The sequence below is a fragment of the Hypomesus transpacificus genome, chromosome 11, assembly GCF_021917145.1.
Source record: "Hypomesus transpacificus isolate Combined female chromosome 11, fHypTra1, whole genome shotgun sequence".
Lineage (NCBI taxonomy): Eukaryota > Metazoa > Chordata > Actinopteri > Osmeriformes > Osmeridae > Hypomesus > Hypomesus transpacificus.
In genome coordinates, this window is record NC_061070.1 from 14,043,382 (window position 1) to 14,069,763 (window position 26,382).

General features: G+C 41.5%; 5 protein-coding genes across 8 annotated transcripts; 3 read left to right on the forward strand and 2 right to left on the reverse strand.

Annotated features, from left to right (window-relative positions):
* The first annotated feature begins 26 nt into the window (after positions 1 to 26).
* On the forward strand, positions 27 to 7,565 carry tm9sf3 (transmembrane 9 superfamily member 3). Its single transcript, XM_047029921.1, has 15 exons — positions 27 to 229; positions 1,360 to 1,555; positions 1,733 to 1,855; positions 2,850 to 3,010; positions 3,096 to 3,173; positions 3,317 to 3,448; positions 3,568 to 3,734; positions 3,830 to 3,924; positions 4,041 to 4,171; positions 4,338 to 4,477; positions 4,728 to 4,796; positions 4,898 to 5,044; positions 5,386 to 5,469; positions 5,648 to 5,724; positions 5,903 to 7,565. The coding sequence occupies exons 1-15, from the start codon at positions 137 to 139 to the stop codon at positions 5,968 to 5,970; spliced, it is 1,761 nt and encodes a 586-aa protein (XP_046885877.1). The 5' UTR covers positions 27 to 136; the 3' UTR covers positions 5,971 to 7,565.
* On the reverse strand, positions 7,549 to 9,879 carry prdx3 (peroxiredoxin 3). The gene is made up of 7 exons (XM_047029928.1): positions 9,774 to 9,879; positions 9,300 to 9,414; positions 9,013 to 9,154; positions 8,794 to 8,929; positions 8,486 to 8,589; positions 8,236 to 8,401; positions 7,549 to 8,144 (listed from the first exon to the last, which is right to left on the reverse strand). Exons 1-7 carry the CDS (start codon positions 9,807 to 9,809, stop codon positions 8,094 to 8,096), a joined length of 750 nt encoding a protein of 249 aa, XP_046885884.1. The 5' UTR covers positions 9,810 to 9,879; the 3' UTR covers positions 7,549 to 8,093.
* A 103-nt stretch (positions 9,880 to 9,982) lies between these two features.
* sfxn4 (sideroflexin 4) lies at positions 9,983 to 13,122 on the forward strand. Of its 2 annotated transcripts, XM_047029926.1 has the most exons (14): positions 9,983 to 10,177; positions 10,285 to 10,350; positions 10,441 to 10,503; positions 10,599 to 10,625; positions 10,748 to 10,802; positions 10,967 to 10,992; positions 11,090 to 11,143; positions 11,237 to 11,299; positions 11,386 to 11,454; positions 11,637 to 11,727; positions 11,881 to 11,996; positions 12,074 to 12,159; positions 12,352 to 12,469; positions 12,552 to 13,122. In XM_047029926.1, the coding sequence occupies exons 1-14, from the start codon at positions 10,139 to 10,141 to the stop codon at positions 12,627 to 12,629; spliced, it is 951 nt and encodes a 316-aa protein (XP_046885882.1). In that variant the 5' UTR covers positions 9,983 to 10,138; the 3' UTR covers positions 12,630 to 13,122. The 2 variants fall into 2 exon arrangements, with proteins under 2 accessions (XP_046885882.1, XP_046885883.1); XM_047029927.1 differs by lacking the exon at positions 9,983 to 10,177 and having other exon boundaries at positions 10,335 to 10,350; positions 10,603 to 10,802.
* A 331-nt stretch (positions 13,123 to 13,453) lies between these two features.
* dennd10 (DENN domain containing 10) lies at positions 13,454 to 16,878 on the reverse strand. 3 transcript variants are annotated; one of them, XM_047029924.1, is made up of 9 exons: positions 16,154 to 16,878; positions 15,712 to 15,908; positions 15,509 to 15,588; positions 15,274 to 15,422; positions 15,036 to 15,147; positions 14,846 to 14,946; positions 14,601 to 14,708; positions 14,307 to 14,401; positions 13,454 to 14,161 (listed from the first exon to the last, which is right to left on the reverse strand). In XM_047029924.1, exons 1-9 carry the CDS (start codon positions 16,197 to 16,199, stop codon positions 13,994 to 13,996), a joined length of 1,056 nt encoding a protein of 351 aa, XP_046885880.1. In that variant the 5' UTR covers positions 16,200 to 16,878; the 3' UTR covers positions 13,454 to 13,993. The 3 variants fall into 3 exon arrangements, with proteins under 3 accessions (XP_046885880.1, XP_046885878.1, XP_046885881.1); XM_047029922.1 differs by having other exon boundaries at positions 16,142 to 16,878; XM_047029925.1 differs by lacking the exon at positions 14,307 to 14,401 and having other exon boundaries at positions 14,015 to 14,161; positions 16,142 to 16,878.
* Positions 16,879 to 16,976: 98 nt separating this feature from the next.
* Positions 16,977 to 25,501, forward strand: eif3s10 (eukaryotic translation initiation factor 3, subunit 10 (theta)). The gene is made up of 22 exons (XM_047029920.1): positions 16,977 to 17,146; positions 17,803 to 17,993; positions 18,079 to 18,215; positions 18,447 to 18,610; positions 18,857 to 19,056; positions 19,197 to 19,405; positions 19,500 to 19,671; positions 19,994 to 20,098; positions 20,207 to 20,305; positions 20,408 to 20,524; positions 20,714 to 20,899; positions 21,235 to 21,582; positions 21,687 to 21,791; positions 21,900 to 22,013; positions 22,108 to 22,230; positions 22,341 to 22,494; positions 22,639 to 22,820; positions 22,919 to 23,034; positions 23,314 to 23,759; positions 23,933 to 24,086; positions 24,212 to 24,573; positions 24,939 to 25,501. The coding sequence occupies exons 1-22, from the start codon at positions 17,098 to 17,100 to the stop codon at positions 25,124 to 25,126; spliced, it is 3,921 nt and encodes a 1,306-aa protein (XP_046885876.1). The 5' UTR covers positions 16,977 to 17,097; the 3' UTR covers positions 25,127 to 25,501.
* Positions 25,502 to 26,382: the final 881 nt, after the last annotated feature.

The following is a 26,382-nucleotide window of genomic DNA, read 5'->3' on the forward strand; positions in this document are numbered from 1 at the left end:
ATTGTAGAGTGTGAGGCATTTACGCCATTTGCGTCTGCAAGCATCCTAAAAAACTGCCACTGTCATACAACCAGGAAGAAGGTGGGATAGCCCTAACAAAGCTAACATCCCAAATCTGTGTAAACTTTCCCCGAAAATGATGGGGTCTTCCAGATGGAAGATTGCAGTGATGGTCTTCTCTATTGCGGGGCTATTAATGCCGGTCGAATCTGATGAACACGAACACACGGTAAGAACAGTAAGAACATTTGAGGCCGATTGCAAATGGGAAGCCTTGCGTGTGCCGAAATAATGGTCAGTTTTAGCTATAGTTAGCTACATACACTCGCTTGATTGTGATACTGGCAAAAGTATCGGTATATCGCCAGCTAAAGCGATGCAATTGGTGACTTGTCACATCATACGTCTACAAAGGGTCAGTGGAAACTGTTCTGCCCTAACTGATTTGTTAGCATGCTAGACGGTAAGCTACCTCGGTCGGGTTACTGAAGCGGCAGCTAGCTAACGACAATGTTAGCTGCTAGATAGCTAACTAGCTAGCACTGACAGGTAGAATGTAAGGATTTCGAAATCATCACAGATTTAACCAGATGCATGCACATACTCACTTGTAGTTGCTTTAGCTACATGGTTTAAATGTTGTCATTAAATCAACTTATTACGTTAGTGGGCAGAAGAAAACTACTGTAATTAGCAAGCGCACAATGTGAACGTCAGTGCAAGAAAGCAACCAGGCGTTCGGGTCTTCGGGCCTCCCTCTCAAAAGCCACTGCAGTAGCCCAATATTAATACATTGTGTTGTGTGAGGAAGTTGAGTGCTTCTAACGGTGGTAGGTTTACACAAGATAGTCTGTTTATGATGTATAGCCATAGACGCATCAATTTCTTTCAGGTTTGTCAAGACAAGTTTGTGTAGCGACTTTACAGGTTGCTTGCTAGCTGCAGGAGAACTAACACGATCCAATGTTATATTTGCTATCGTGACCATACTGATTAAAAAAACAGGCACTCTAAAGACAATTTTGTGTTTACATACATTGAATAAACGGTTGCGTGTTTGACGATATTAAACATAACAATTCTGTAGCTAGTCTACCAGTCAATGCATGTTCAACAATAACTGCATTTAGTGTTGCCATACATTTGAAACATAGAATATTTAATCATTTATAATGACCTAAAAAAGTTCCCAGTATTTAAATCAAGAAATATAAAATAGAATATAGTTTTGTCTGAGTCTGTACAGTATACTATAGTTATTATGGATTGACTAACATGTCTTCAAGCTTTATGGAACCAGAAAGACAATTGAAACGGGTGCAGTATGTGTATGTATTTAATGTTTTCTTTTTTCAACAGTACATAGATAAAGAAGAGGTGGTTCTATGGATGAACACAGTGGGGCCTTACCATAACAGACAAGAGACGTACAAGTATTTCTCCCTACCCTTCTGTGTGGGCACTAAAAAAACCATTAGCCATTATCATGAAACACTCGGAGAGGCACTGCAGGGAGTGGAGTTGGAATTCAGTGGGTTAGACATCAAATTCAAAGGTATCTAATTTTTCACCATGAAGTCAGTCTTTACAAACTTGCAGTAAATGTATGTCTTATTTACATGTCTTATGCAGAAAATCATTATTGGAATCCATCCCGTGGGAAAAGGTTTCTTATTTATATGCCGTGTGCTATTTTGTGTATTACCGCATACCATTGTTTTTCTCTCAACAGATGAAGTCATGCAAACCACATACTGTGAAATTGAGCTGGACAGAGAGAAACGGGATGCTTTTGTGTATGCTATCAAGAACCATTACTGGTACCAAATGTACATTGATGACCTACCTATTTGGGGTGAGTGATGTTGGATTACAGGCCTGTAAAGTTACAACCTACCATTCCAAGTTTTAACACTCCTTGTATGCTCTTGTATGAGCTTATCTTAACCTTTTGTTGCTAGTGGTTGACATAGAACATTGATGAACATGATACTGGTGGTTCTTGTGTAAAGCTGATTTAACAATGGTAGCCAATGAAGATGAGTGATTTTGTTTTATAGATTTTAAGTAGGATTTAACTATGTATGTTCCCTTTTACATGGTGCAGTTTATTGCATTGATCATTTAACATACCAGTGCCTCATTCTCCAAATATTTCTCATATCTGAAATAATTTCTTACTTTTAGACAAAGTCAATCAAAAGCCATGACCAATAACTCTTACATTTATATACAGTAGCAGCATCTGTTAAAAGGGTTGGATATTGTTCAAATTTTATCTATTCAAATTCTGGTTTAAGAAAAGGATAAAAGACAATTTTGCTTTTTTGTTTCCTTTTGTCTGGCGATAATTTAACGGAGAGGCAGTAGTAGGCTACACACTTTTTGGCTTTTATATTTGACACCAATCAGCCTGTAGCCAAGTGAAAGGCTCAACTGGGGGAGAACACGTGACAGTACAGAAGAAACCTCTTGCATATTAGCATTTTTTTTCTACGGGAAAAAAAACACAAAAAAATCGTAATACCCTTCGTAATAAAGTTAAGAACTGAAGTGAGGAATTGAAATGTGTGTGTCTTATCAAATCCACGGGTATTGGAAATTTGGAACCGGTTTTAAAATAGAACTGGTTCTCGATACCCAACTCTAATCTGTTATTGAACCAGATGTTTGTGAACTGAAGGTGGGTCTAGAGGCCCTTGTCTAGTTATTACATACAATTGGAGTTCAGTACTTCCTTATGGTTTACTCACTGAGAATCAATATAGACTTTGGCCCTAAATCCATTTGCTGTGTTTTATACTAGCACCTTACTATTACCAGTTAATTCAGCATTGACTGTGTTGCAGGAATTGTCGGAGAGGCAGATGAAAATGGAGAAGACCATTACTTGTGGACTTACAAGAAACTGGAGATTGGCTTCAATGGAAATAGAATTGTTGATGTCAACTTGACCAGTGAAGGCAAAGTCAAGCTTGTTCCAAACACAAGAATTGCTATGTCTTATTCTGTAAGTGTTGTTATATTTCATATTCATTGTGTAAAATGGGATGGTACCACATGGCAAGAAGTCACAACCATCCATCTCATCATAGGTGAAGTGGAAGAAGTCCGACGTGAAGTTTGAGGACCGGTTTGACAAATACCTTGATCCATCCTTTTTCCAGCACAGAGTAAGTTGCTTTTTCACAGTGACATGTATGTAGATACTCAGCCTGCCAAATATCTGCTCCGCTGTGAAATCTAGGAAGGGTTTTGATATCTTCTGAATGTTAATAACATTTGTAAATGTATTCTTCATTCATTTATTATATAGATTCACTGGTTTTCCATTTTCAACTCCTTCATGATGGTGATTTTCCTGGTGGGCCTGGTATCCATGATCCTGATGAGAACACTCAGGAAAGACTATGCCAGATACAGCAAGGAGGAGGAGATGGATGACATGGTAACTGTGTTTTTTATAAACAGTACTGATGATTGCATATTATTTGCAGTAACAATGTCAAATCCTCCTGTGTGTCATTGGGCTTTGATATAACCTGATGGTATAACTTTGTATCATAGGACCGGGACTTAGGAGATGAGTATGGGTGGAAGCAAGTCCATGGAGATGTGTTCAGACCCTCCAGCCACCCCATGATCTTCTCCTCCCTCATTGGCTCCGGCTGCCAGATCTTCTCCGTCTCCTTCATCGTCATCCTTGTGGCCATGATTGAGGATCTGTACACAGAGTGAGTCATAAAAACAATGAATCAAAACCTTATGGACGCTGTATCTTACTCCTTACTCTTGTATGAACCCTGTGACATACCATTTATCTCTGCAGGAGAGGATCCATGCTGAGCACAGCCATATTTGTGTATGCCGCCACCTCTCCAGTGAATGGGTACTTTGGTGGAAGTTTGTATGCAAAACAAGGAGGTGGGTTGGTTTCATATTAGTTCCAACGTGCCAAACCTTGACTTTCCTTTGAAAACATGACAGTTCACACCCAATTAAGTGGACCTAACACCTTATATATTCATGTCATCGTGTAGGCAGGCGATGGATTAAACAGATGTTTATTGGAGCCTTCCTGATCCCAGCCATGGTGTGTGGGACAGCCTTCTTCATCAACTTCATTGCCATCTACTACCATGCCTCCCGAGCCATCCCCTTTGGTACTATGGTGAGTATTAAAAGCCAAACCCCTCCAGTTATGACCATTGCACAAACTGCAAGAAGCCCATTTAAATGAACCAATCCAGGGAAAGTCAACGTGGAATATTCACCAAACATTTAGAGGAATATTTCCTCGATGCTCTCATCAATTTATCTGCTACTTTTCCCTTCAGATTGCTGTTTGCTGCATCTGCTTCTTTGTAATTCTGCCACTAAACCTTGTGGGGACCATTCTGGGAAGAAATTTGTCGGGCCAGCCTAACTTTCCCTGTCGAGTTAATGCTGTGCCCAGACCGATCCCAGAGAAGAAATGGTACGATAAGACGTGTTGTCATTTGTTTGAGTTTTTGTTTCATTCAAACTTTAATCTCAAATAATGTTATATTCATGAGATATGACCTTTTATTCTTTTATTGAACGTATATATGACTATAAATGACAGACCACGTCTTCCATGTCATTTTTAGGTCTTATGAATGCAGCTTTGACTTTGAATGAATTCAGGTTACATGTCTATGCAAAACCAAATTGTGGTCAATAAGAAATGAACACATTGTTTTCAGGTTCATGGAGCCGGCTGTCATTGTCTGCCTTGGAGGAATCCTCCCATTTGGTTCCATTTTCATTGAAATGTAAGCCAGTCCTACACCTGTCAATAGGCTATGCAATTCCCAACATTTACAGTATTTTAGACATTACATAAAGAAATGTATATTTTCTGCTCACCTTTCAGGTACTTCATCTTCACTTCATTCTGGGCCTACAAGATTTACTATGTGTACGGGTTCATGATGCTGGTCCTGGTGATCCTGTGCATCGTGACTGTGTGTGTAACCATTGTGTGCACATACTTTCTCCTCAATGCTGAAGACTACAGGTGGTGAGTGAAGGATCATAATTAGTCAATTTGCTTGTCCCACCATATTTACATTTACATTTAGTCATTTAGCTGACGCTCTTATCCAGAGCGACTTACAGTAAGTACAGGGACATTCTCCCTGGGGCAAGTAGGGTGAAGTGCCTTGCCCAAGGACACAACATCATGTGTACTGGCCGGGAATCGAACTGGCAACCTTCAGATTACTAGCCCGATGCTCTACCGGCTCAGCCACTTGACTCCCTTGCCATTTAAAATGGCACTGCTATGTGCAGATTAATATCAATTCATCAATAGAGGATTGTGTGTCTTGCAATTGAATGTTCTGTGTCTTTTTCTTACAGGCAATGGACAAGTTTCCTCTCTGCTGCATCCACTGCTGTTTATGTTTACATGTACTCCTTTTACTACTACTTCTTCAAAACCAAGTGAGTTCAACTGAATTTTCCCTTATTTCTTGCATGAAAAGTAGTTATTTTGTATTTGTACTGGTAAAGCAAATATTCTGTCTGTTAAAATAATTATATTCAATCCCAGTGTTTTATTTTAACTGTAGTTATTGTTGTTGTCTGTAACTAACCACTAAATCCTCCCTGGCTGTTTCAGGATGTATGGTCTGTTCCAGACATCCTTCTACTTTGGCTACATGGCTGTGTTCAGCACTTCCCTGGGAATCATGTGTGGTGAGTTCTGTGGACCCTTATTCACTTAATTTCAGGCCCCCAGACTGGCAGGGAGGTGCCAAGTATTCTAGCTGCATTCATGATTATTATTCATGTCTGGGGTTTAGAGTGTTTTCAGTAACTAAAATAATTTTGATGATTCAGTGTCTAAAAATCATAATGTACCTTACTTTTTCAGGGGCTGTTGGGTATATGGGAACAAGTGCCTTTGTGAGGAAGATCTACACAAATGTGAAAATTGACTAAGAAGCAAGTTACCACAGAGATCCATGGATCAGCCTAGAGCTTTTCCCAACTGAAGCCGAGGGCACAAATAATTTTTTTGTTTGCAGGAAGAGATTGTGCTATCTCACTTTGTACAAATGTAGTTTTCCATTTTCTGAATGAATTTCAATGTCGCAAAATGAAATCCACCTTGATGAACAAGAGTATGTTTGCCGACAATACATTAACTTTGGTTCTGTTTTTATCGACTTCTTTCAAACAATATTGTGGAGAAAATGTAACATGGCTTCTTAAATCTTTCAAACTCAGTCCCACCCAACACCGAGAACACAGATCTTTATTGATGGTTTAGTCTAGCTCTCTTCAGTGAAGAGGCCGAAGTGTATAGAAAGCCTTTGTTCTATTGTATTAGAATATTGGAAAGGTGGGTTTGCGTCCATGCTCTGCTTTGATTCTATTTTGTATTACGGAGTCACTCAGAGTTCCGTGTTGTTCATGTATGTTGGTCTCCACATACAGCTACACCCGACACCTTTTCATAAAATGTTCATCCATGGTAAATCTGGATGTTATTTGCAGAGTGGACACTATTTCCACAAACTGAAAATTATATCTTAGTTCCCAAATACAGTAGTGGACATCCATCCCAGCTAAGGAGAAATATTTTAGCTCTGTTGTAGTTAACTGTACAAATAAAAGAAGTAAACCAGTAAAAACAGGATCAATGCTTTTGAGGTACAGTTTAAATGACAGATTGTTTTAAATGGATGTTTGATGTGATCCAATCCCTGTTTAGTCTTATGTTTTCTTAATGTTTGGGTTTGAATGAAGTCTACTTGTAAAGATAATATATGGATAGGGGGAAATGTGTATATAACCTTAATAATGTACCTTTAGATGTAGATCCCAAATGTATTTTGGTTGTACAGATTTACTACAGGGTGTTTTTTTTTATGAATCATTCAGTTATAAACAAAAACGATTTTGGTTTGGTGCGTTGGGGATGGGGTGGGGGGCATTCTTTCATCTTGCCTGAACTTGCATGAACCTCTCATTAAATTGTATTTTCTTTGCCGGTTATAGTTTAGTCGTTTTTTTTTATTCCCTGGTGCGTGCATCTCTTGTGCTCTAGCAAGTTCAGAAATTAAAGGCAAGTTTTGTTGACTTTGCTCTGCTTGCAGAAGAGGTGTATTGACACTTCTGTTATTTTGGTTATGTATTTTATTTAAAGCTTTAAAAGGCTTTCCATTTTTGGTCAGCTGTTTTCTCATCTTTTGTTACCATAAACTGAAACATCATTGTGAATGTCAGATGGAATGAGGCAGTTGCTGAATTTCTGCATACTGTACAAAGTGAAATTTATGTACACTTAACTAGATGTTTTCATAGCTACATACAGTGCTGCAGAGTGTTAAAAAAGCTTTTTTCCATTTTGTTGTGTAAATACAGTATGTTCCTTGTATGAGAAGTGGCAATGCCTTTTTTTCTAATTTCAATTTTTCCCCTCACTGAAGTTGATTTTGGCACCTCACGTGTACCATGTCTGGCATTTTGAACCTGCATATTAACTTGCTGTAAAAAATAAACAAAATAAACTTGTTTATGTACAGGGGTTATATAGGCATGGTTTATTAATGAGTGTTATCAGGCACCGAATGTTTGAACCAGTCAATTTTTTATACATTTTCTTTCTTTAAAAGCCAGACTGTAAAACACTAGGGGGAGGGTAGAGACATTGTATGGTCATATTTTGAAGAACAGAATTAAACGGCTGGGATGTATAGATATTTCATAATATAATTCCATGTAAGAGGTCGGCATTTTTACAATTTAGACCATAATCGGAAAATCCAACAATGCATCTCAATTTGCTTGGATCTATAAAGAATTTAACATGTATATAACAATTACAGACTATTGAAGTCTTAGCATTCACCCACTGATAACCAGAAGAATGAGAGTAACTTAGCCAAATAACTCCAGTCATCTATTTGCATACAGGTAGCAAGTCTTGCACTAGCCATCCGAAAACCTGAAAAAAATCTTAAAAGGTGCCGGTTGCTCCTGCTAGGTTGTCACAAAATACAATGCATCATTCTAAATGTATTTCGGTCCACATTTGATTTCAGTTGTGGGATGGGTGTCTAGTTAACTTTTTCAAAGTACTCCTTGGAACCATCAGGGGTGGGCTTGATCTGAAAGACACATGAAACAATATTGTAAAAGGGTTTTCAATTTGTGTAAGGCTGTGGCAGAATAGCGGCTGTAGGTCAGCTGTGTTCTCACCGTGGGGGAGTCTGGAGTCCAACTTGCTGGGCACACTTCACCATGGGTCTCCACGAACTGGAAGGCCTTCACCAGACGGAGGGTCTCCTCTACACAGCGGCCTACCGGCAGGTCATTCACACTCATGTGCTTCACCACACCGTTAGGATCAATGATGAACAGACCCCTAAAAAGAACAATGCATGTTTCATCCGAATGTGTCTTTATTGTTGACACATTAACTTAAATTGCATCAAGCTAAATGCTCTACCTCAGTGCAATGCCTGGACCCTCTAGAAGAACTCCATAGTCTCTTGAAACCTGTTTGGTGAGGTCTGCCAGCAGAGGGATGTGGATGTGACCCAAGCCTCCAGTCTTCAAATGGAAAAATTACCAATTAGAGAAATACTGTTGACATTTAAGTCATTTGAATTTTCAACACGTACCAATCTAGGCTCTGTCTCTTCTAATGCTGTGAGATGTGTGTGAGTTAAAAGTAAGCACCATTCTGCTTTTATCAACCAATATGTCTGCCATTTAGGATGATGAGGTTTGATGATGGACTGGTTCTCAACATACCTTACGTGGGGTGTTTATCCATGCAAGGTGAGTGAAGTGAGAGTCCACAGACACACCCACAACTTCACAGTTGACGTCATGGAACTCATTGGCCTTGTCACTAAATGAGATGATCTCTGTTGGGCAGACAAATGTGCTGAAATGGAAAAAAGCTGCAGTTAACATACCTTAACATACACAGACATCACGCACTTCTGCAGATAAGTCAACAGCACTCACAAATCGAGGGGGTAAAAGAATAGGACCAGGTATTTGCCCTTGAAGTCATCTAGGCTCATCTCCTTGAACTCTCCATTGAGGACAGCTGTTGCTTTGAAATGGGGTGCATGCTGAGTGACAGCTGGAGCCCACCTGGAAGGGACTAAAGGAAAGATCAAACCAAAAGAGTAATCACTCGCAGGCCTACTTCTCTAGCAATATACTAGTTTATAAATATACGTATACATTTAAAAATGAATGTGTCATTATATGTGGGACATTGTTGGCAGGTGTCATTCCATACTTACTGGTTGAAAAACTGGCTTTTTTAAGAACAGGAAAACTAAGACTTCCTGCGGTGCCATTTACTAATGATGTTCCATGTGGACAGGTGCCGACTTTAACTCCTGTAGCAACCCTTGCCTAACGCCATGAGTGACACAGATATTGCATTATGGTCGAGCATTACTTGGATGACTAGACTGTTTCTAAATGTTATCTAGCAGACTGTATACTGAACAATGTGTATTTATGTATTTTTACTGAGACACAAATTAGAAGCGGAATTAATTCAACAAACGCTATCTTACTGCTTACTAGCATTAGCAATTTGCTGCCTGCCATTAGGCTAAACTTGACTCCGTTAAGAAGTAATTGTTGAATGGAGCTAGATATGCGTAAACATCTGATATCATACGCAACCAAAATCAACTGTGACAATTACAAATAATAACAGTCATTATTACTCCAAATTATACTTTCTGGTGAGTACGATAACTTACAGAGGTCCTCAGTAATCTTCCAATGGTGGCTGCCATTTTCTGCTATGACAAGAAGAAGAGTTTAATGGAGTTGTACACATCATACACTTGGTTTGCGCAGAGGGTTGTTGAATAACGTTGCTATTTCGTAAAGCTGCGCAACTTGTATGTTGACTTGACGCTCATGAATCTGATGTAAACACGCCCACTAATCACGTGTTTTTTTTCAGGAAGAGGTTTGTAAATAGAGGTTGACCTCAAACACATGTCCTGCTCCTGACTAGGACCCCACTGAACAGTTAGTTGTACTCCCGTAAAATAATGCCATAGGGTTATAAACAGCCAGAGAGTTGGCCAAAAATAATCAATAAAGATTGGTTGCAAAAATGGATCCTAACTTGCAGTATTGGAAAAGCCAAGGCAAGGTAGTTAACTTGCAACACATTTTTGGCAATTTGGCAACAATAGCGTACAGTGTTCCGAAAGAAACATTTTCGGCTAATGTCTGGTTTAAATGTGCATTCTTTGGCAGTCGTTCTTCAGTCGTTTACGCCTATGGTTTGATCTTCTTGATCCAAGTTATTTGCTCTCCTCCGACGTGAGTATCCTTACTGGCCCTGTTGATGGATTTCTCACCGACACATGAAGTGGCGTCAACCAAATAGTTGAAATCATTGTGTTTTTTTAGGATGAAATAAAAAAGGCTCGTGTCCTCATTGCCAGTGGGGGAAAATTGCCGAATGATAACACGGTAATTAACTGTTCATAGTTTAATTTAACCACGCATTTTGTGTCGTTATACTGATTAAATTAAGTTCATTATCTTGGTCTGTTTTTTTTCTCTAGATAGTAAATGCATGGAAGCTTTCTCTGGTAAGTGATGATAGTTCATGACCAATATTTATTTATTTTGATTATTCGTGTAATTTGTTAGAAATACATTGATGTGTAACTGTTTAATAGTTAAATGTATTTATCAGTGCCTGTATTTGCAGTCTTCTGTTCATGCTGATACTGGTGCTGTACTACCAGTTGTTTTTCGTCCTCAAGGTATTGTAGGAAAAACCTCCAAGTATGCTGCATTTATTGAACTGGATTCTTACTAAGTGTGGTTGCCTAATTAAGATGTACTAGTGATGCTTTACTGTGCCACTGCTGCATTATGCCTGACTATTCTATATATTCTCCCCAATATATATATATTTTATCATCAGCACTGTTTCCTATATCAGCCCCTTTGGTAAGTAACACTTTTATTGAAGACATTTAACTATGAACTCAGCTGTAATATCTGAAGAATAACAGCTAACTCTGCTAATGTGTTTTCCATTCTTTAGATTGTGGCCAGTTTTTTGCCACATAGTGGAGTTAAACCGGCTCTGTTTTGGCAGGTGAGGAATCTACTGCTGATCATCTATTCCACATATAAAGATAAACCATAAAATCAGCCCAGTTTTTTAATAATCAAAACATGCATTTTCTAGTTTATGTTGCAGAGTTACAATGCTGGATTTAATTTTGCTAACAGAAACTCATCAGCTGAGCAGGTACTATTTTTTTAAATCAAGATGTCCCACTGTGTTTTCCTTGTATTGTACCATGCATTATATTGATTATGTTGTCTCACTGTCAGGGAAAAAATACTGCAATGAAGCAGGTTTTGTTGCTTGTTGGATCAGTGGCGTATTCAACATGTGCAGGGGTGCGTACAGCTTGACCAAGCTTCAATTTATTTTATTTTATGTATCGTATGTTGTCCGGTCATTTGTCCACTTCTTATATTAAACTATTTGACACAGTATTGTCAATAGAAGGGTAGAGTGGATATCAAATGCCTTTGGTTTTTAGTGTTGTGTAATGTGTAATTGTCATGTTTTTTTTTAGGCAATTCCACAAATAGTTGTACAGCGCCTTGGCGTGATCAACCCACCTGCACAGGTGTTTTTTAGGTCAGTATTGCCAGTGCCCCTCTCAGGTAAGTTCTTTGTATTTATGTAAGAAACTCTTTTTAATCCACTTATCCCTCAAACATGTTATAACTATACTGGCAAACAATATCTGACACTTCCTTAATTTTGAGTGATATTAATCTACTGACTGTGTCTTCATTATGGTTGTAATCTTCTAGTTGCCCTGGCCTACTTTAATGTGCATGTTGTCAGAAGTGAGGAGTCTGAAAATGGAATTCTGGTGTTTGATTCCAATGGAAACGCTGTTGGTACCTCCAAGGAAGCTGGAGCAAAGGCAAGCGAAGATCATTCAAGTTAAATAAATAAAAAAACATGAGAATAAATGTTAAAATGTTACTTTTTTTTGTTTAGGCCGTGCAGGACACAGCTCTGTCCAGAGCTATACTTTTAGGCACTACGGCAGCTGTTCCTAATCTCCTGGTGTTTTTTTCAAAAACGTGAGTCTTTCTTATTATGTTAACAGCTCTGTAATTCTGGCACGGACATAGCTATTATTGTCTTGTCTTGCATTATGATATAAAGGCATTTGTTTACATTCTCAGCATATCAGATTGTATATATTGCCTTTAGCCTTTCATAAATGTTATCTTTGGTATATTTTAAAATGTGCTATTTTCCTGTTATTTCAGAGCAAAACTTTTGACCAGTAGGCCTCTGTTGGTTGCCCCTATTCGTCACATCAGCACTGCATTAGTCCTTGGCTTAATGATCCCAGTATCCTTCAGTCTCTTTCCTCAGCTTGGAACTGTAAGTCTTTGTAAGTCTTTGAGAACTGTTATATGTGCCACACTGGGGTACAATCCTCAATATAATAATTTTTGTTTTACAGATTAAAAGGGAAAAGCTAGAAAAGGAGTTGCAAGCTGCTACAATTGATGGCCAGCTATTCTACCACAGGGGGCTGTGAGGAAGGATAATAAAGGCCTCACATCAAATCATCACCAAACTCTGTAGACTGGGTAAAAATAAGAATCACACCAATGAAATTAAGACACCGTTTATGGCTGCTTTGTTTACCTGATAAATACATTTGTCATATTTCCCAGTAACAAAATGATAAAGAAAAAAATGGATTGTTGAGTTATGACACTTGCTTTTAATAAGAAGACATTACATTTTACATTATTGTTACATAATGACAGCTTGGCATCACCAGACCAGTTGCTAATGCGTATTAGTTTGGAACCTCTCAATTAATCTTCGATTTCTTTGAAGGTGCGTTATAAATGGGTGCAAATCAAAATGCCTCATGACGCGATTGGATACAAGCGATGAAATACAATTGTACAACAATTAATCTTTTAAGATGTTTCTCGTGTTGGCAGGATTGTTTAATTCTGTTATTGCTCATTATTTATTTGTAAGAAACATGCACTAGTAAAGGGCTGGAAAAACATGAACTCTTTGAACAATCTTCGGTGTCCAATAGTGTGATATGCTACTTAGTAGTAATGTTAATACATATTATGCCTGTAAAATGTCTGAAAAATACAATAACTTACTACTAAAACAATTATGCACTTACATATTGGACTGCTTCTTAGGAATTGACACATACAACTTCTGGCAACAATTGTAGGATAAGCCATAAAGAAACTTGGCACTTTTGTGTTCTGCACAAAGCACATACCAAATTTCATTTTTAACAAAGAATCATAATTGTAACAATTACAAGCAGTGAATAAGTGATCAACAGGTTGTGTGATGATTAGATTGGTTATGACTCTTTTGTCCATTTACATTTCCAAACATTACTTAATGTATATAATTGTAAGAAAGTAATGATATTGCATACGGTATGCAATTACCAAATATGTAGCAAAATATGCATTATCCATATATTTTGTAAAACATTTCTATCATAAGATAATCAAAGGTATATGGAATGTTTAGAAGTACATCCTTGTTTTCAAGACTGTCAATTTCACTGCAGTGTTGCATTTCTGTGCTTGGGGGACTAGCAAGTGATTTTAAGCATGAATGTTGCTCTTACCACAGTGTAGGCACATTATTATTACTCGAATGATCAATGAAATAGCCACATTCCACTATGACATCACTTGCACTAAATACATCAATATGACTTTCTAAGGATCTGCTACTCTTCTTTGAAAGCTGAAACATCATATTAGCTTGTATAAGGAATTCAAGAGTTTGGAAAGAAAAATGATGTCCGTAGTACTTGTTCACAATGCATTCTCACATTGACGAATGCCCATGCTGATATTAGGAGACATTGCATTCAGTAGTTAAGTAAAGGAAGACAGATGGTCATATCTTCAGGAGCTGCTCAGCAGCTGCCAGGTGAAAGAGGAAGTTCTCAGTTGCAGGTGGGAGGTGATGACGCTTTAAAGTGTCCAGGGTGATTTTTGAGTTGTCCGACTCGTCAGCAAGGGCCACAAGATTGGTAAGGATCTCTCTTGTCTTCACAGAAATGTCCTGAAAACAAAATTAAGTACAAAATGAATATATTGTTTCCTAAAATATAAAAATGCCACAAAATGCACACAAAACATACTTTAGTCCTGTCAAGCAGTGTATAGAACCAAAGAGATTATAGAATATTATTTGTGTGAAATGTCACCTTGATAACCTGCCCATCTGTTCTGTCGGCATCCTCTGCTGACTGAACAATAAATTGGCCAATGTCCTTGTGCAACTTCCCCATAGCCAAGGCTTCTGTGGTGGGAAACTAGATCTCAACACAAAATCCTGTAACCAGGGTCTACTAGTTCCAAAAGAAACCTCCATAGATGTACTTCTGGATATCTGAGTCTAATCAACTGATATCTCCATACAATAAGACGTTATGGCTAGTTAGGAGCTGACTTGTGGATAAGTTGGTAAACTTTATTTGTTTTAGGGCACAGTCACAAACCTTTGGCATTATGAGATACTGTGATCTCGCTGTCTGGGAGGTTCACATACACATCAAACAAATCGGTTCTGTTGCTGACTTCGGAATCAACAAATCCTGCAACATATCCTACACAGAAAGGGAGCATATGGGTGTATTATTACTTATTTCCCTCAGTATGTTTTTTTCCAGGATCCAAATGCAGATCGTGGTTTATCACTGAGCACTAGGACTCTCCAATAATGATACCCATTAACCTTTCTAACCTGTGCACATCTTCAAATCTTCAAGCTCAATGTCACTCAGGTGGACATAGGGGTGCAGGATGGACCAGTCTTTTCGGTGCCACATCAAGGCTGGAAGAACTCTAAATATTAGAAATAATTTCTCATTAATTTGCCAATAGGGACAAAGTAAACATGCAGAAAAAAGTGTATTTTAAGTCCATGTAGTCACCTTGTGAACTCTAAAAGTGCTTCAACACGTGGATGATGGACCACAATCCTTTTCTTCAGCATAAGGGCTGTGTACAGTATGATGGTCTCCATCCCAAACTGGGACACCACATCTGAAATGTAATTACATCAGATGTGACTATTTAAGTATAGCTGTGCATTTGAATCTCTTTCTCTGTTGATTTGATTTGGCTCCTTGAAGTGGATTTAATTGATATTTTAATAAGTGTGATATTTACCCTTAATTGAGCCTGCAGAGTATGCCTTTCTGACATCGTAATCTTTTATAAGAAAGGAGCCATTCTCATCACTCTGGCAAATGCCTTTGGTGAGGACTGCAATGTACCCCTCCATCATTTTCACTGGGCTGCCATGTTTGATGTACATCCTGACAAACAGTATAATAGTCATGAGTGACATTGAATTTGATTTAAGCTGTAAGACACGTAGCATAAAAACTGGTGTAAGCTTTACCTGCATAGTACTCTGCTGAATGCTGCATACTTTTCAGGGTTGAAGTCTTTAGATGTGACAACCATTGAAAAATGGGTGACCTAAATGCAAAAAATGTGTAAATCAAATATGACATCAACAAGTAAGTAATGCGCCAAGTTGTTATCCATCTGTGTGTAAAACCTAGGTACTTGTGTATGGTACCTGTGTGGCCCTATACTGACCTTTTTAAGGGCAGTGGGTTCTTGCACTTCGACAGTGGATATGTAGTACCAGGTTCGGCAGAACTGGCCAAAAACAAAAGTGTGTAACCCTTTTCTGCCCTGTGTCAGACAGCACTTGCTGAGCAAGACCTCCCGCAACTCTGGTCTGACTGATGGGTAGCACCAAACCCACAAGGTGTCTGCGTTGACATCCTTCTCTATGAAAGGTCGAAACAGGTATGCAATCACTACACCAAATATTTTTCCCGATAAACAGTCTTATTTAAAGCTTGTAACATTTTTCATTAATCGAATGGATGTGAAAGTTCTATCACATTGTAGTCATGTGATTCCGACTGCAGAGCTGTATAGGCTAAATCAGAATTCTGATTTCGTTTCAACACGCATCAATCGTTAAGGTATTCATGCTTAACAGTAAACTTTACCTTACCAAAATCCTTACCAATCAATCCAACACTTAGCATCAGCTGTGCCTCAGGAGATGCCATATTCCATATGGGAACAGTATCTAATACAGGAGATGTAGGAAGATGATGTTTTAGGGTAGAGCTATCTAGCTGGCTTTTAACTCACGATGAACGTGATTGTCAACACCCGCAAACTCAAATAAAAAGATAAACGTATTTAATATTAAAAAGTTTCCGTCTTCCTTTGAACACGAATTGGTGCAAGTGATGTAAATAAATTGTAAATATAGCTCGTTGTCCAACTTTCTGAGTCCAGCTCGCCTTCCTTCTTCCTGAATCTGCTTCTTCTACGGTAAATTTGAATTTTTGAGTTCTACGATCGCATTTAAACAAACAACATTTTAAAATTGTATAAGGTGCCCTTACAAAGTAATACACATTTAAAATGTGTCAATGTTGACATTTTAATATATGGCACCGAAAAGAACACGAGATAAACACATGACAATGCCGCTTTCTGGTCAAGAAGCTATGCTTCTCCCTGCTGTAGTAGTGGTGTAATAACAACCTAGATCCAACATAATATTAGGTAAATTAACTCTAACTCTAGTACACGCACAAAAGAAATTACAATCCAACTCACGGACCTTAAACTATATTTATTCAACAAAAACAAAGCGTTTTAACCTAGCTGAAATAGCATCAGTAAACGTAAGGGTACAATATAAAAACACCAAGTTATACTGACTAACCTAACCTTAAATTCTAGAATTAAAAAAAAATATTTGACAATCTAGTTTATATACATCTAGCTCCCCCAACGCATACCGGAAGTCCACCACGGATGTAGGCCGCTCACGAGGCAGTCCTTTCCCAGGAGCTTGTCGGAACGGGTGAATGCCTGGCGCGGATGGACTGGTGAAATAAGTCAAATTCACCTAAGTCAACCCAGCACTGTGTCTGTGATCAAGTCATAAACATGCCGGCATATTTTCAACGACCGGAGAATGCTCTTAAACGAGCAAACGGTAAGTTGAAGGACGTTACTTTAGACACGTCAACTTAGCCAGTTAGCCTACCTGACATGCATTGTTGGAAGGCTCGTGCCAGGATGTAGCTAGCTAGCATGGCGGGGAAGCCATGTTGCACTGCTGCTCCATTGGTACAGATTAATTTAGCTAACTAGAAAAGCCATCCACGCCTTGACTGTCCATCCCTTTCTCCCACCGAAAATAATTAAGACTGCATTATTACTATATCTTGGTGACTAAAAGCCTGAGTAGAATACATATCTTAAGGTTGTTGCGAAAGGCATAGACAAATAAACTGTCAAGACGACTGTTTCTGATGAATGACGATATGAGAACAAGTGTATTTAGTTGCCAGCTAGCTAGCTTACCGGTAGTTGGCTGCCATCTTGCTCGCAAGCTAACGTTAGCAAATGTTACATTGTCAGCTCAAACTGCTGGTTTATCTAACGCTAAGTCAGAAAAATAAAATAGCCGTCAGTTAACCTTCATGTCCTGACTTGTAAAACTGAAAAGTAAACTGGCAGACTGATATTACTTCTGACTGCTGTTATAGACCATATGGTATGTGAACTGATGTTTGTTAATCTAATTATGTTATTTAATTGTTAAACTTGGCGATGTTGGTCTTTATAATAATGCCAGTGTATTTACAGAGTTTTTGGAGGTTGGTAAGAAGCAGCCAGCTTTGGATGTTTTGTACGATGTCATCAAGAGCAAGAAACATCGAACATGGCAAAAAATCCACGAGCCGATCATGCTCAAGTACCTGGAGCTCTGCGTGGATCTGCGCAAGAGCCACCTGGCAAAGGAGGGGCTCTACCAGTATAAAAACATCTGCCAGCAGGTCAGTGAAAACTCACCAGAAATGCAAGGTTATGTACTCTTTAATTCTTTGAGCAGAACCTCAACAATAATATTTTGGGCTGCAGGTGAACATCAAATCCCTTGAGGATGTGGTTCGTGCCTACCTGAAGCTGGCAGAGGAGAAGACAGAGACAGCTAAGGGGGAGTCTCAGCAGATGGTTCTGGACATTGAGGATCTAGATAACATCCAGACACCCGAGAGGTGCATACAGATAAAGGATGACTAATCACCGATAACTCAATTGTCACATAAGACCAGACTTTTCCATGTATTAGTACTGATTCAAGTGTATTACCTTAACTATTTGTCACACAAACTGTTGCCAGTGATGGCGGTGACGTTGTAAAACACTTACGTATCAGCTCAGTCCCGGGCCGTTGTGTGACACTGTGTAGTGTTAACACAATGCGTTTCTCTGGTGTGTATCGTCAGTGTGCTTCTGAGCGCTGTGAGTGGTGAGGACACTCAGGATCGTACCGACCGTCTGCTGCTCACGCCGTGGGTGAAGTTCCTCTGGGAGTCTTACCGCCAATGCCTGGACCTGCTGAGGAACAACTCCAAGGTGGAGCGTCTCTACCATGACATTGCCCAGCAAGGTAAGAACACTTTGTACTGAGATTCTTGGTCACAGCTTGTGTTAATATCTAGCAATATAGCATGCCTTTTTTAAACAAAATAACAATGTTTGAATTTAAGTTTTTTACTTAAATTAAACTGACAATGTAAGTTGTGGAGTGAAAAAAGGGACATACAATTTCAAAGTAGAAAAAAAAAAATTGCCCTTTAAATTATTAATTCACTGTAATAAACCCTTCATGTACGTCTCTGTATGTACTCTACAGCTTTCAAGTTCTGTCTGCAGTACACTCGCAAGGCTGAGTTCCGTAAGCTGTGTGACAACCTGCGTATGCACCTGGGACAGATCCAGCGCCACCACAACCAGAGCACAGCCATCAACCTCAACAACCCCGAAAGCCAGTCCATGCACCTGGAGACCCGCTTGGTGCAGCTGGACAGTGCCATCAGCATGGAGCTCTGGCAGGTCTGGACATAGTGCAGGAACCTTGGTCCTCTATTGTTACAGTAATGTTCCCTGTAATGATAGCAATGAACACGTGCCAGCATTTGTCAAAGATGTCGAGTCTTGTTTGTCTAATAACTCACATTTTCCTCTTACTATAGGAAGCTTTCAAGGCAGTGGAAGACATCCACGGGCTGTTTGCCCTGTCGAAGAAGCCTCCTAAACCCCAGCTGATGGCCAACTACTACAACAAGGTGTCCACTGTGTTCTGGAAGTCTGGAAATGCTCTGTTCCATGCCTGCACCCTTCACCGCCTTTATCACCTTTCCCGAGAGATGCGCAAGAATCTTACTCAGGAGGAGATGCAGAGGTATGCCAGGATTGTCCAGATGAACAGCAACGGTTTTGTGTTGTATGTCTACTGATGTAGATCCGCCCGCTATAACTCTCTCTTCCTTCCCAAGGATGTCCACCAGAGTCCTTCTTGCCACCCTTTCCATCCCAATCACCCCGGAGCGCACGGACATTGCCCGCCTTTTGGACATGGATGGCATTATAGTTGAGAAGCACCGCAGGCTGGCCACCCTTCTGGGCCTGCAGTCACCACCAACTCGACAGAGCCTCATCAATGATATGGTAGTCCATTTGTGCTCTTCATGATAATGCACATTATCATGATGTTGATTATTGAAATTGGTGTCATGCATTCAGTTTGTGAGCAGCCGTGGCCTATAATCATAATTAAAATATGTTCAGGACTTAACTGCCATAGGGTACCATAAGACTTGGTTTCTTTTGATAATACAAAGCAACACCTGTCTGCTGCGTTTCATATGTGACTTTGGCATAGTTGATAAAACAGTTAGACTTTAATATTAGCTTGAAAAAACATGGACTACCAGTTGCTGTTTTCTTGTCTTTATTAATGGGTGGTTTATATTGTGGCGTTTACTTCCAGGTGAGATTCAATCTGATGCAGTACATTGTACCTGAGGTGAAGGAGGTGTACAATTGGCTGGAGGTGGAATTCCATCCACTGAAGCTGAGTGGGAGAGTGACTAAGGTAATGAATGGACTATGGTTTTTGGACAGTTACAATATTATGACACATTAATTAAACACTGTAATTTCTTACTTTGTGGTATTGACATTTTTATGCGTTAAACTAAAGGTGCTGAACTGGGTGAGAGACCAGGCTGAGAAGGAGTCTGATCTTCAGCAGTATGTACCTCACCTCCAGGGCAACACCATCCTCAGGCTCCTGCAGCAGGTAATGTTTGGTTCTTTATTGAGTGAGTGTTATTGGGTTGTGAAGGTGCTTAACATGAGCATAAGAGTGACCGTGCCTTATTTGTATTTTTTCATATTGTAGGTCGCTCAAATCTACCAGAGCATTGAGTTCAGCCGCCTGGCTTCCCTGGTTCCCTTTGTGGATGCATTCCAGTTGGAGCGCTCCATTGTGGATGCTGCCCGACACTGCGACCTGCAGGTACAGTCTTGGAGATGGAATTACATTACAATGATAGTCATACACATGGATACAACTGGTAGTCAATATGGGAATCATTTTACTGTTACAATATACAAAGTCAATATTTCCACCGTTCAAATACAACATTAATATACATTTTCGATCTATGGCAAACTGCATATTTATTAGAAGACAATTTCCCCGTAGGTTCGCATTGACCACACCTCTCGAACCTTGAGCTTTGGTTCCGACCTGAACTACTCAACCAAAGAAGACTCTCCAGTGGGTCCTTTCCTGCAGAACATGCCCTCAGAGCAGATCAGGAACCAGCTGACTGCCATGTCCTCCTCCCTGGCCAAGGCCATCCAGGTCATCAAGCCTGCCTCCATCTTGGTGAGCACATATCATTGAGTTTACGCACAGCTGGCCAAAGGCAGACAAACTAAGCGGCTGCTTAGGGCCCCTGTGGCCACCAGAGGGCCCCCAAGAGCACATGAAATTAGCTTTATTTATTTTTTTAATTTACGCCCCTCTGCATCACCGAGGGGCCCCCTCAATTCTGCTAAAGGCCCCATAAAGACTGGGGCTGGCCCTGCACACACCCATATACACTGTTGAGAGTTAAACCTCCTCTAATGAACTTATCTCTACTGGATTTGGCTCAAGAATACCCGTACCCCTCCACCCTTGATGCACAAGTGTAATCGAGTCTTTCCAATCATTTGCAGCAAGAACGTGAGGAGCAGAGCCAGCAAGCCATTGCGGCCTACCTGAAGAACGCTCGCAAGGAGCACCAGCGCATTCTGGCCCGCCGGCAGACCATCGAGGAGCGCAAGGAGCGCCTGGAGAGCCTCAACATCCAGCGGGAGAAGGAGGAGCTGGAGCAGCGGGAGGCGGAGCTGCAGAAGGTGCGTAAGGCGGAGGAGGAGCGCCTGCGCCAGGAGGCCAAGGAGAGGGAGAAGGAGCGCATCATGCAGGAGCACGAGCAGATCAAGAAGAAGACAGTGCGCGAGAGGCTGGAGCAGATCAAGAAGACGGAGCTGGGAGCCAAAGCCTTCAAAGACATCGACATCGAGGTAGGACGCTCCGAACGGTTCACGCGGTGCTGAAATGGGTCATGATAAAAAAAAATGGAGACGGAAGAGGGGGGGTGTTTAACATTTTCTTTTCATTTCCACAGGACCTGGAGGAGCTGGACCCAGACTTCATCATGGCCAAGCAGGTGGAGCAGCTGGAGAAGGAAAAGAAAGAGCTGCAGGAGCGGTTGAAGAACCAGGAGAAAAAGGTGAGGACGTGAACTCAACAGAAAATCGGGGGAAAACGCATCGACGGTCCAGTAAAAACCTTATCCGTAAAGCACCGACCGTTCTGACACGTGGCTGGGTCTTTTCAGATTGACTACTTTGAGAGAGCCAAGCGTCTAGAGGAGATACCTCTGATCAAGAAGGCCTATGATGAGCAGCGCATCAAGGACATGGAGTTATGGGAGCTCCAGGAGGAGGACAGGGTAAGGAAACACTGGGAACCCAACAAACTAAACTCAATCCATGACCACGGTAAATGCTGATGTCCAGGTTTGTGGGTCCCTGTCTAAATTGTAGATCAGCAACATGAAGGTGGAGCGTGAGAAGGCTCTGGAGCACAAGCAGAGGATGTCCAGGATGATGGAGGACAAGGAGAATTTTGTGTCCAAGATAACAGCTGCCCGCAGCTTCATCTACGAGGTAAATGCGCGATAGCCTCGCATGCAGTTTGTTGTCGTTGTTGAAAGCCCCAGATGCTTGAGGTAAGGCGGCGAGCCGTTTTCAATTCCGTCGCTCTTTTCTCTTTCAAGGAAAAACTAGCGCAGTTCCAGGAGCGCTTGGTGGAGGAGAGGAAGAAGCGCATGGAGGAGAGGAAGAAACAACGCAAGGAAGACCGCCGCAATACTTTCTACCGCCAGAAAGAGGAGGATGCCCAGCGCATCCATGAGGAGCAGCTCAAAAAAGGTACTGAATAGTGGGCCATTGAATGGAACTTTGCATGATATCTGGGGCTATGTTATGTATTAGTTTGTATAGGATTGCATGTACGCTTACTCACACATTCGCTGTTGGTTCGTGCCACTTGACTGAGCTCGTATTGTCCCGCAGAGCGCGAGGAGGCCGAGCGCATTGAGCAGGAGCAGCGCGAGGAGGAGGAGAGGGAGTACCAGGAACGCCTCCGCAAGCTGGAGGAGCAGGAGAGGAAGCAGCGTGCACGCCAGCAGGAGATCGAGGAGCGCGAGCGCCGTCGCGACGAGGAGAGGAGAGCCCCTGAAGAGAAACCAGCCAAGGTACATCTCCCCCCTGCCAGCGGCTTGTTTGCTACACCTGAACTGTATTTGTAATCTAGATGTAAAATATCTTCTTCTTTTTTTCTTCTCTCCTTCAGGAATGGGCAAGAGAAGAGAAGGAGGAGGGAGGCGGAGGAGGAGGAGGAGGAGGAAGTGGTGGATGGAGGAAGCGCACAGAGGGTGAATCCGAGTGGCGACGACCTGTCCCTGATAGGTGTGGGATTTTTATCTTGCAAAGCATTCTGACCTGCTCGTGTTTTTGATGCAGCAATTGCACTAGTTGTGTTTGTCAGAGTGGCTGTAATACCCATTTCACAAATAGGAATATCCTGGCGGGGAGGTAAAAATGCTTGCTCTCTTCATTCATATAATGTGGAATGAATGTAACTGCTGATTAGCTATTAGTGATACTAGCGTTACAGTGAATTGTTCTGATACATAAATGCACAGGCCTAAGCCTCTCACCTGACTGTGATTGGCAACCTCAATGCAGGGAGTGGAGACAGGAAGGCCGAGAGGAAAACGACAAAGAGGACAAGGAGGCCCCTTTCCGGAGGGGAGGAGACGTTCCCCGCCGGGCCATAGAGGAGCGAGCACCTCGGCGCGCCGTGGACGAAGAGAAAGGCCCACGTCGCGCCATGGAGGACGAGCGTCCCGTCCGCAAGGCGCTGGATGAGGAGCGCGGGCCGCGAAGGGCCTTCGATGAGGACCGCGCCCCCAGGAGAGGAGGGGACGACGACCGTGGCCCCCGCCGTGGCTTCGATGAGGACCGTGCCCCCAGGCGCGGCTTCGATGACGACAAAGGTCCCCGCCGAGGCATGGACGAGCCGAGGGCTCCCCGACGAGGGGTGGATGACGACTGGGGTCCCAGGAGAGGAGGAGACGATGGGCCCATTGGTGGAGAGGACGCCAAGCCCTGGAAACCCCCTACCAAAACCGGTATGAAATGAGTCCTCTTACTCTCAACACTTTATTGACATTTTCACTGATTTTATTGAAAACCTATTGAGCGATTTGTGCTAGCTTAATACTAACTGTGTGGTTTTACATAGCATGTATTGGTAATGGGTGTTGCCATCGTCCCAATGTTTACCCGAATTGTGCGGGATCAGAGGTAGCTCTGGCTCCAGTTGCTCCAGGTGGTTGGAGGGAGCGAGAGAAGGCCAGGGAGGAGAGCTGGGCCCCGCCCCGTGATGGCGGCCGCGAAGAGGCTGGAGAAGAAGCAGAGGAAAGACCGAGCTTCAAGGAGCGCCGTCCTCCTCCCAGGTGAACTACCACCTTGCTCACTGGAAGAAACCAGAATTTGCTCCTACCAGCATTTGCTCCTTACAACATAGACTTGTTTGAGGGCTCATAATGATGAATGTGTCTTTGGATATTCTTCTTTTCAGAGACCGAGAGGAGGGTGGTGGAGGAGGAGGAGGAGCCTGGAGAAGGGCAGGTACTGATGAGGCACCCAGCTGGAGGGACTCTCGCCGTGAAGAGGCTGGCCGAGGAGAACGCCGTGAAGAGGCTGGCCGCGGAGAACGCCGCGAAGAGGCTGGCCGCGGAGAACGCCGTGAAGAAGCTGGCCGCGGAGAACGCCGTGAAGAAGCTGGCCGCGGAGAACGCCGCGAAGAGGCTGGCCGAGGAGAACGCCGCGAAGAGGCTGGCCGAGGAGAACGCCGCGAAGAGGCTGGCCGCGGAGAACGCCGCGAGATAGACCGCAGGGATGACCGTGAAAGTAGAGCCCCACCCAGAGAACAAGAGGAGGGTGAGACTGGTTTAAAAATTGGTTGAAAATTCTCAGCAATGCTTGTTTTCCTTTCTAGTTTGTATTGAACTGATTTTAATTGTGGCTTATTTCTGCCGAGAAGGCATATTATGACATATTACCCAAGTGCCACACAGTACAAAATATCTCACAACTATGTATGCATGTTATTGCAAATAACAACATTATTATTTGTCTGTCACGCTAATCTTGGAGTAACCAGATTTGCGGTGCAACAGCCACCAGGTGGCCCTATTTTACCCTTGCTGATCACATGACAAAAGTGCTCTCTTGCAAAACTTGTAATGTAGAAAATACTAGCTGTAAGAATTTTGCTTTTAACGGTTTGCATGTTGACAACCCAGGAGGCTCTTGGCGTCGTCCTGGGGACGAGAAGAGGGAGGAGCGTAAAGAGGAGGCTCCAGCCAGACCCAGGGAGCGGGAACGTGAAGGAGATGGAGAGAAGAGTTCCTGGCGTTCTGACAAAGATAAAGAAAATCGGCGTACCAAGCAGGAGACCGATGATGATGGCTGGACCACAGTCCGCCGTTGAGCCCACATATTTTCTGGCCTTTTTTTCCAAATGGCACACAGGGCAAATGTATTTCTTGATTTCCAGCTATTAGGTATAAAACATTGACACAAGCTTAAATATAAATACTATGGCATAGCAGATACTGGTAATTGTTAAAACTGTCATCTCATCAACTATGACTGCCAAATATTGTGTAATGTTTAAGCTGCTTCCTAACCTTTTCAACTAGTAGTTTAAATTCCATTTTGATGTGCATGCTTAGGGTAATAAATTGGTCTTACTCAGTATCCAGTGTATGGCTCTTATCATAAAGCATTCAACCACAATTGAAACGATGTGTTGCATGTGGACTGATAAAGCATTTATTAATAAATAAGTTTTGCTCAAACAATATCCTCTGGTTGGTTTTCTTTCAAACGAACTATACTTAATTTGATGGCTAATGGCCTATGTGTTAACAATAGCTACCCATGTTTCATTTATATCGTAAATGAGTAGTTCAATGAGCTATCAATATTTTTCTCTATAACCATGATTGTCGTATTCAATATGGAGTGCTGGTATTCGTTAATAATAAGCAACTCAGTTGTAAATCCCAGACCAAATACAAGAACAGAATAGGCCACCAATGTCACTAGTGTGAATTTAAACGATTTTCACATAAATGTGTGTAGGGTAAAGATTTAGATGCCTTGAGAATGAATGTATGCAGACGACCACAGGGCCACACACAGGCATGTTTGCAGCGACGGTGGTGGGTACTAAACTGAAAATAACTGGGCAGAAGACCTAATTCAAAGAGGAATCTGCAGAAGTCTTAATTATTTAAACCCACAGGCTTTAATTAATGATAGCTTTATTTTCTCTGGGGAAAATAATATTTATAATATTGAGTTGAAGAAATTGCTAAATCATGTTGACCGAATATTTGATTTTGGTTAGGTTCATGGTTGCATTTCCAACATTGCAGAACTATTCTGGACTTAAATTATTATAATAGAGAGAAATAAATAAATTTGAAGTGTTACGCCATCATTTGAATACTGACCCGATGCGCATAAAGTGTACCAACATGTAGGTAACTGCAAATCGGCGTCTTAACCCTAGTTATATTTTAACTGGTCCGAACACCCTCAGCCTAAGTTACGGGCCTATATTTCTGCACTTCTGCCATTTGTCCACTAGAGGTCAGTAACACATCATGGTTTGATAGCACGACAGCCCTAAAGGTGTCAAGGATACTGCAGCAAACTGCAATGAAAATGTAAAATACG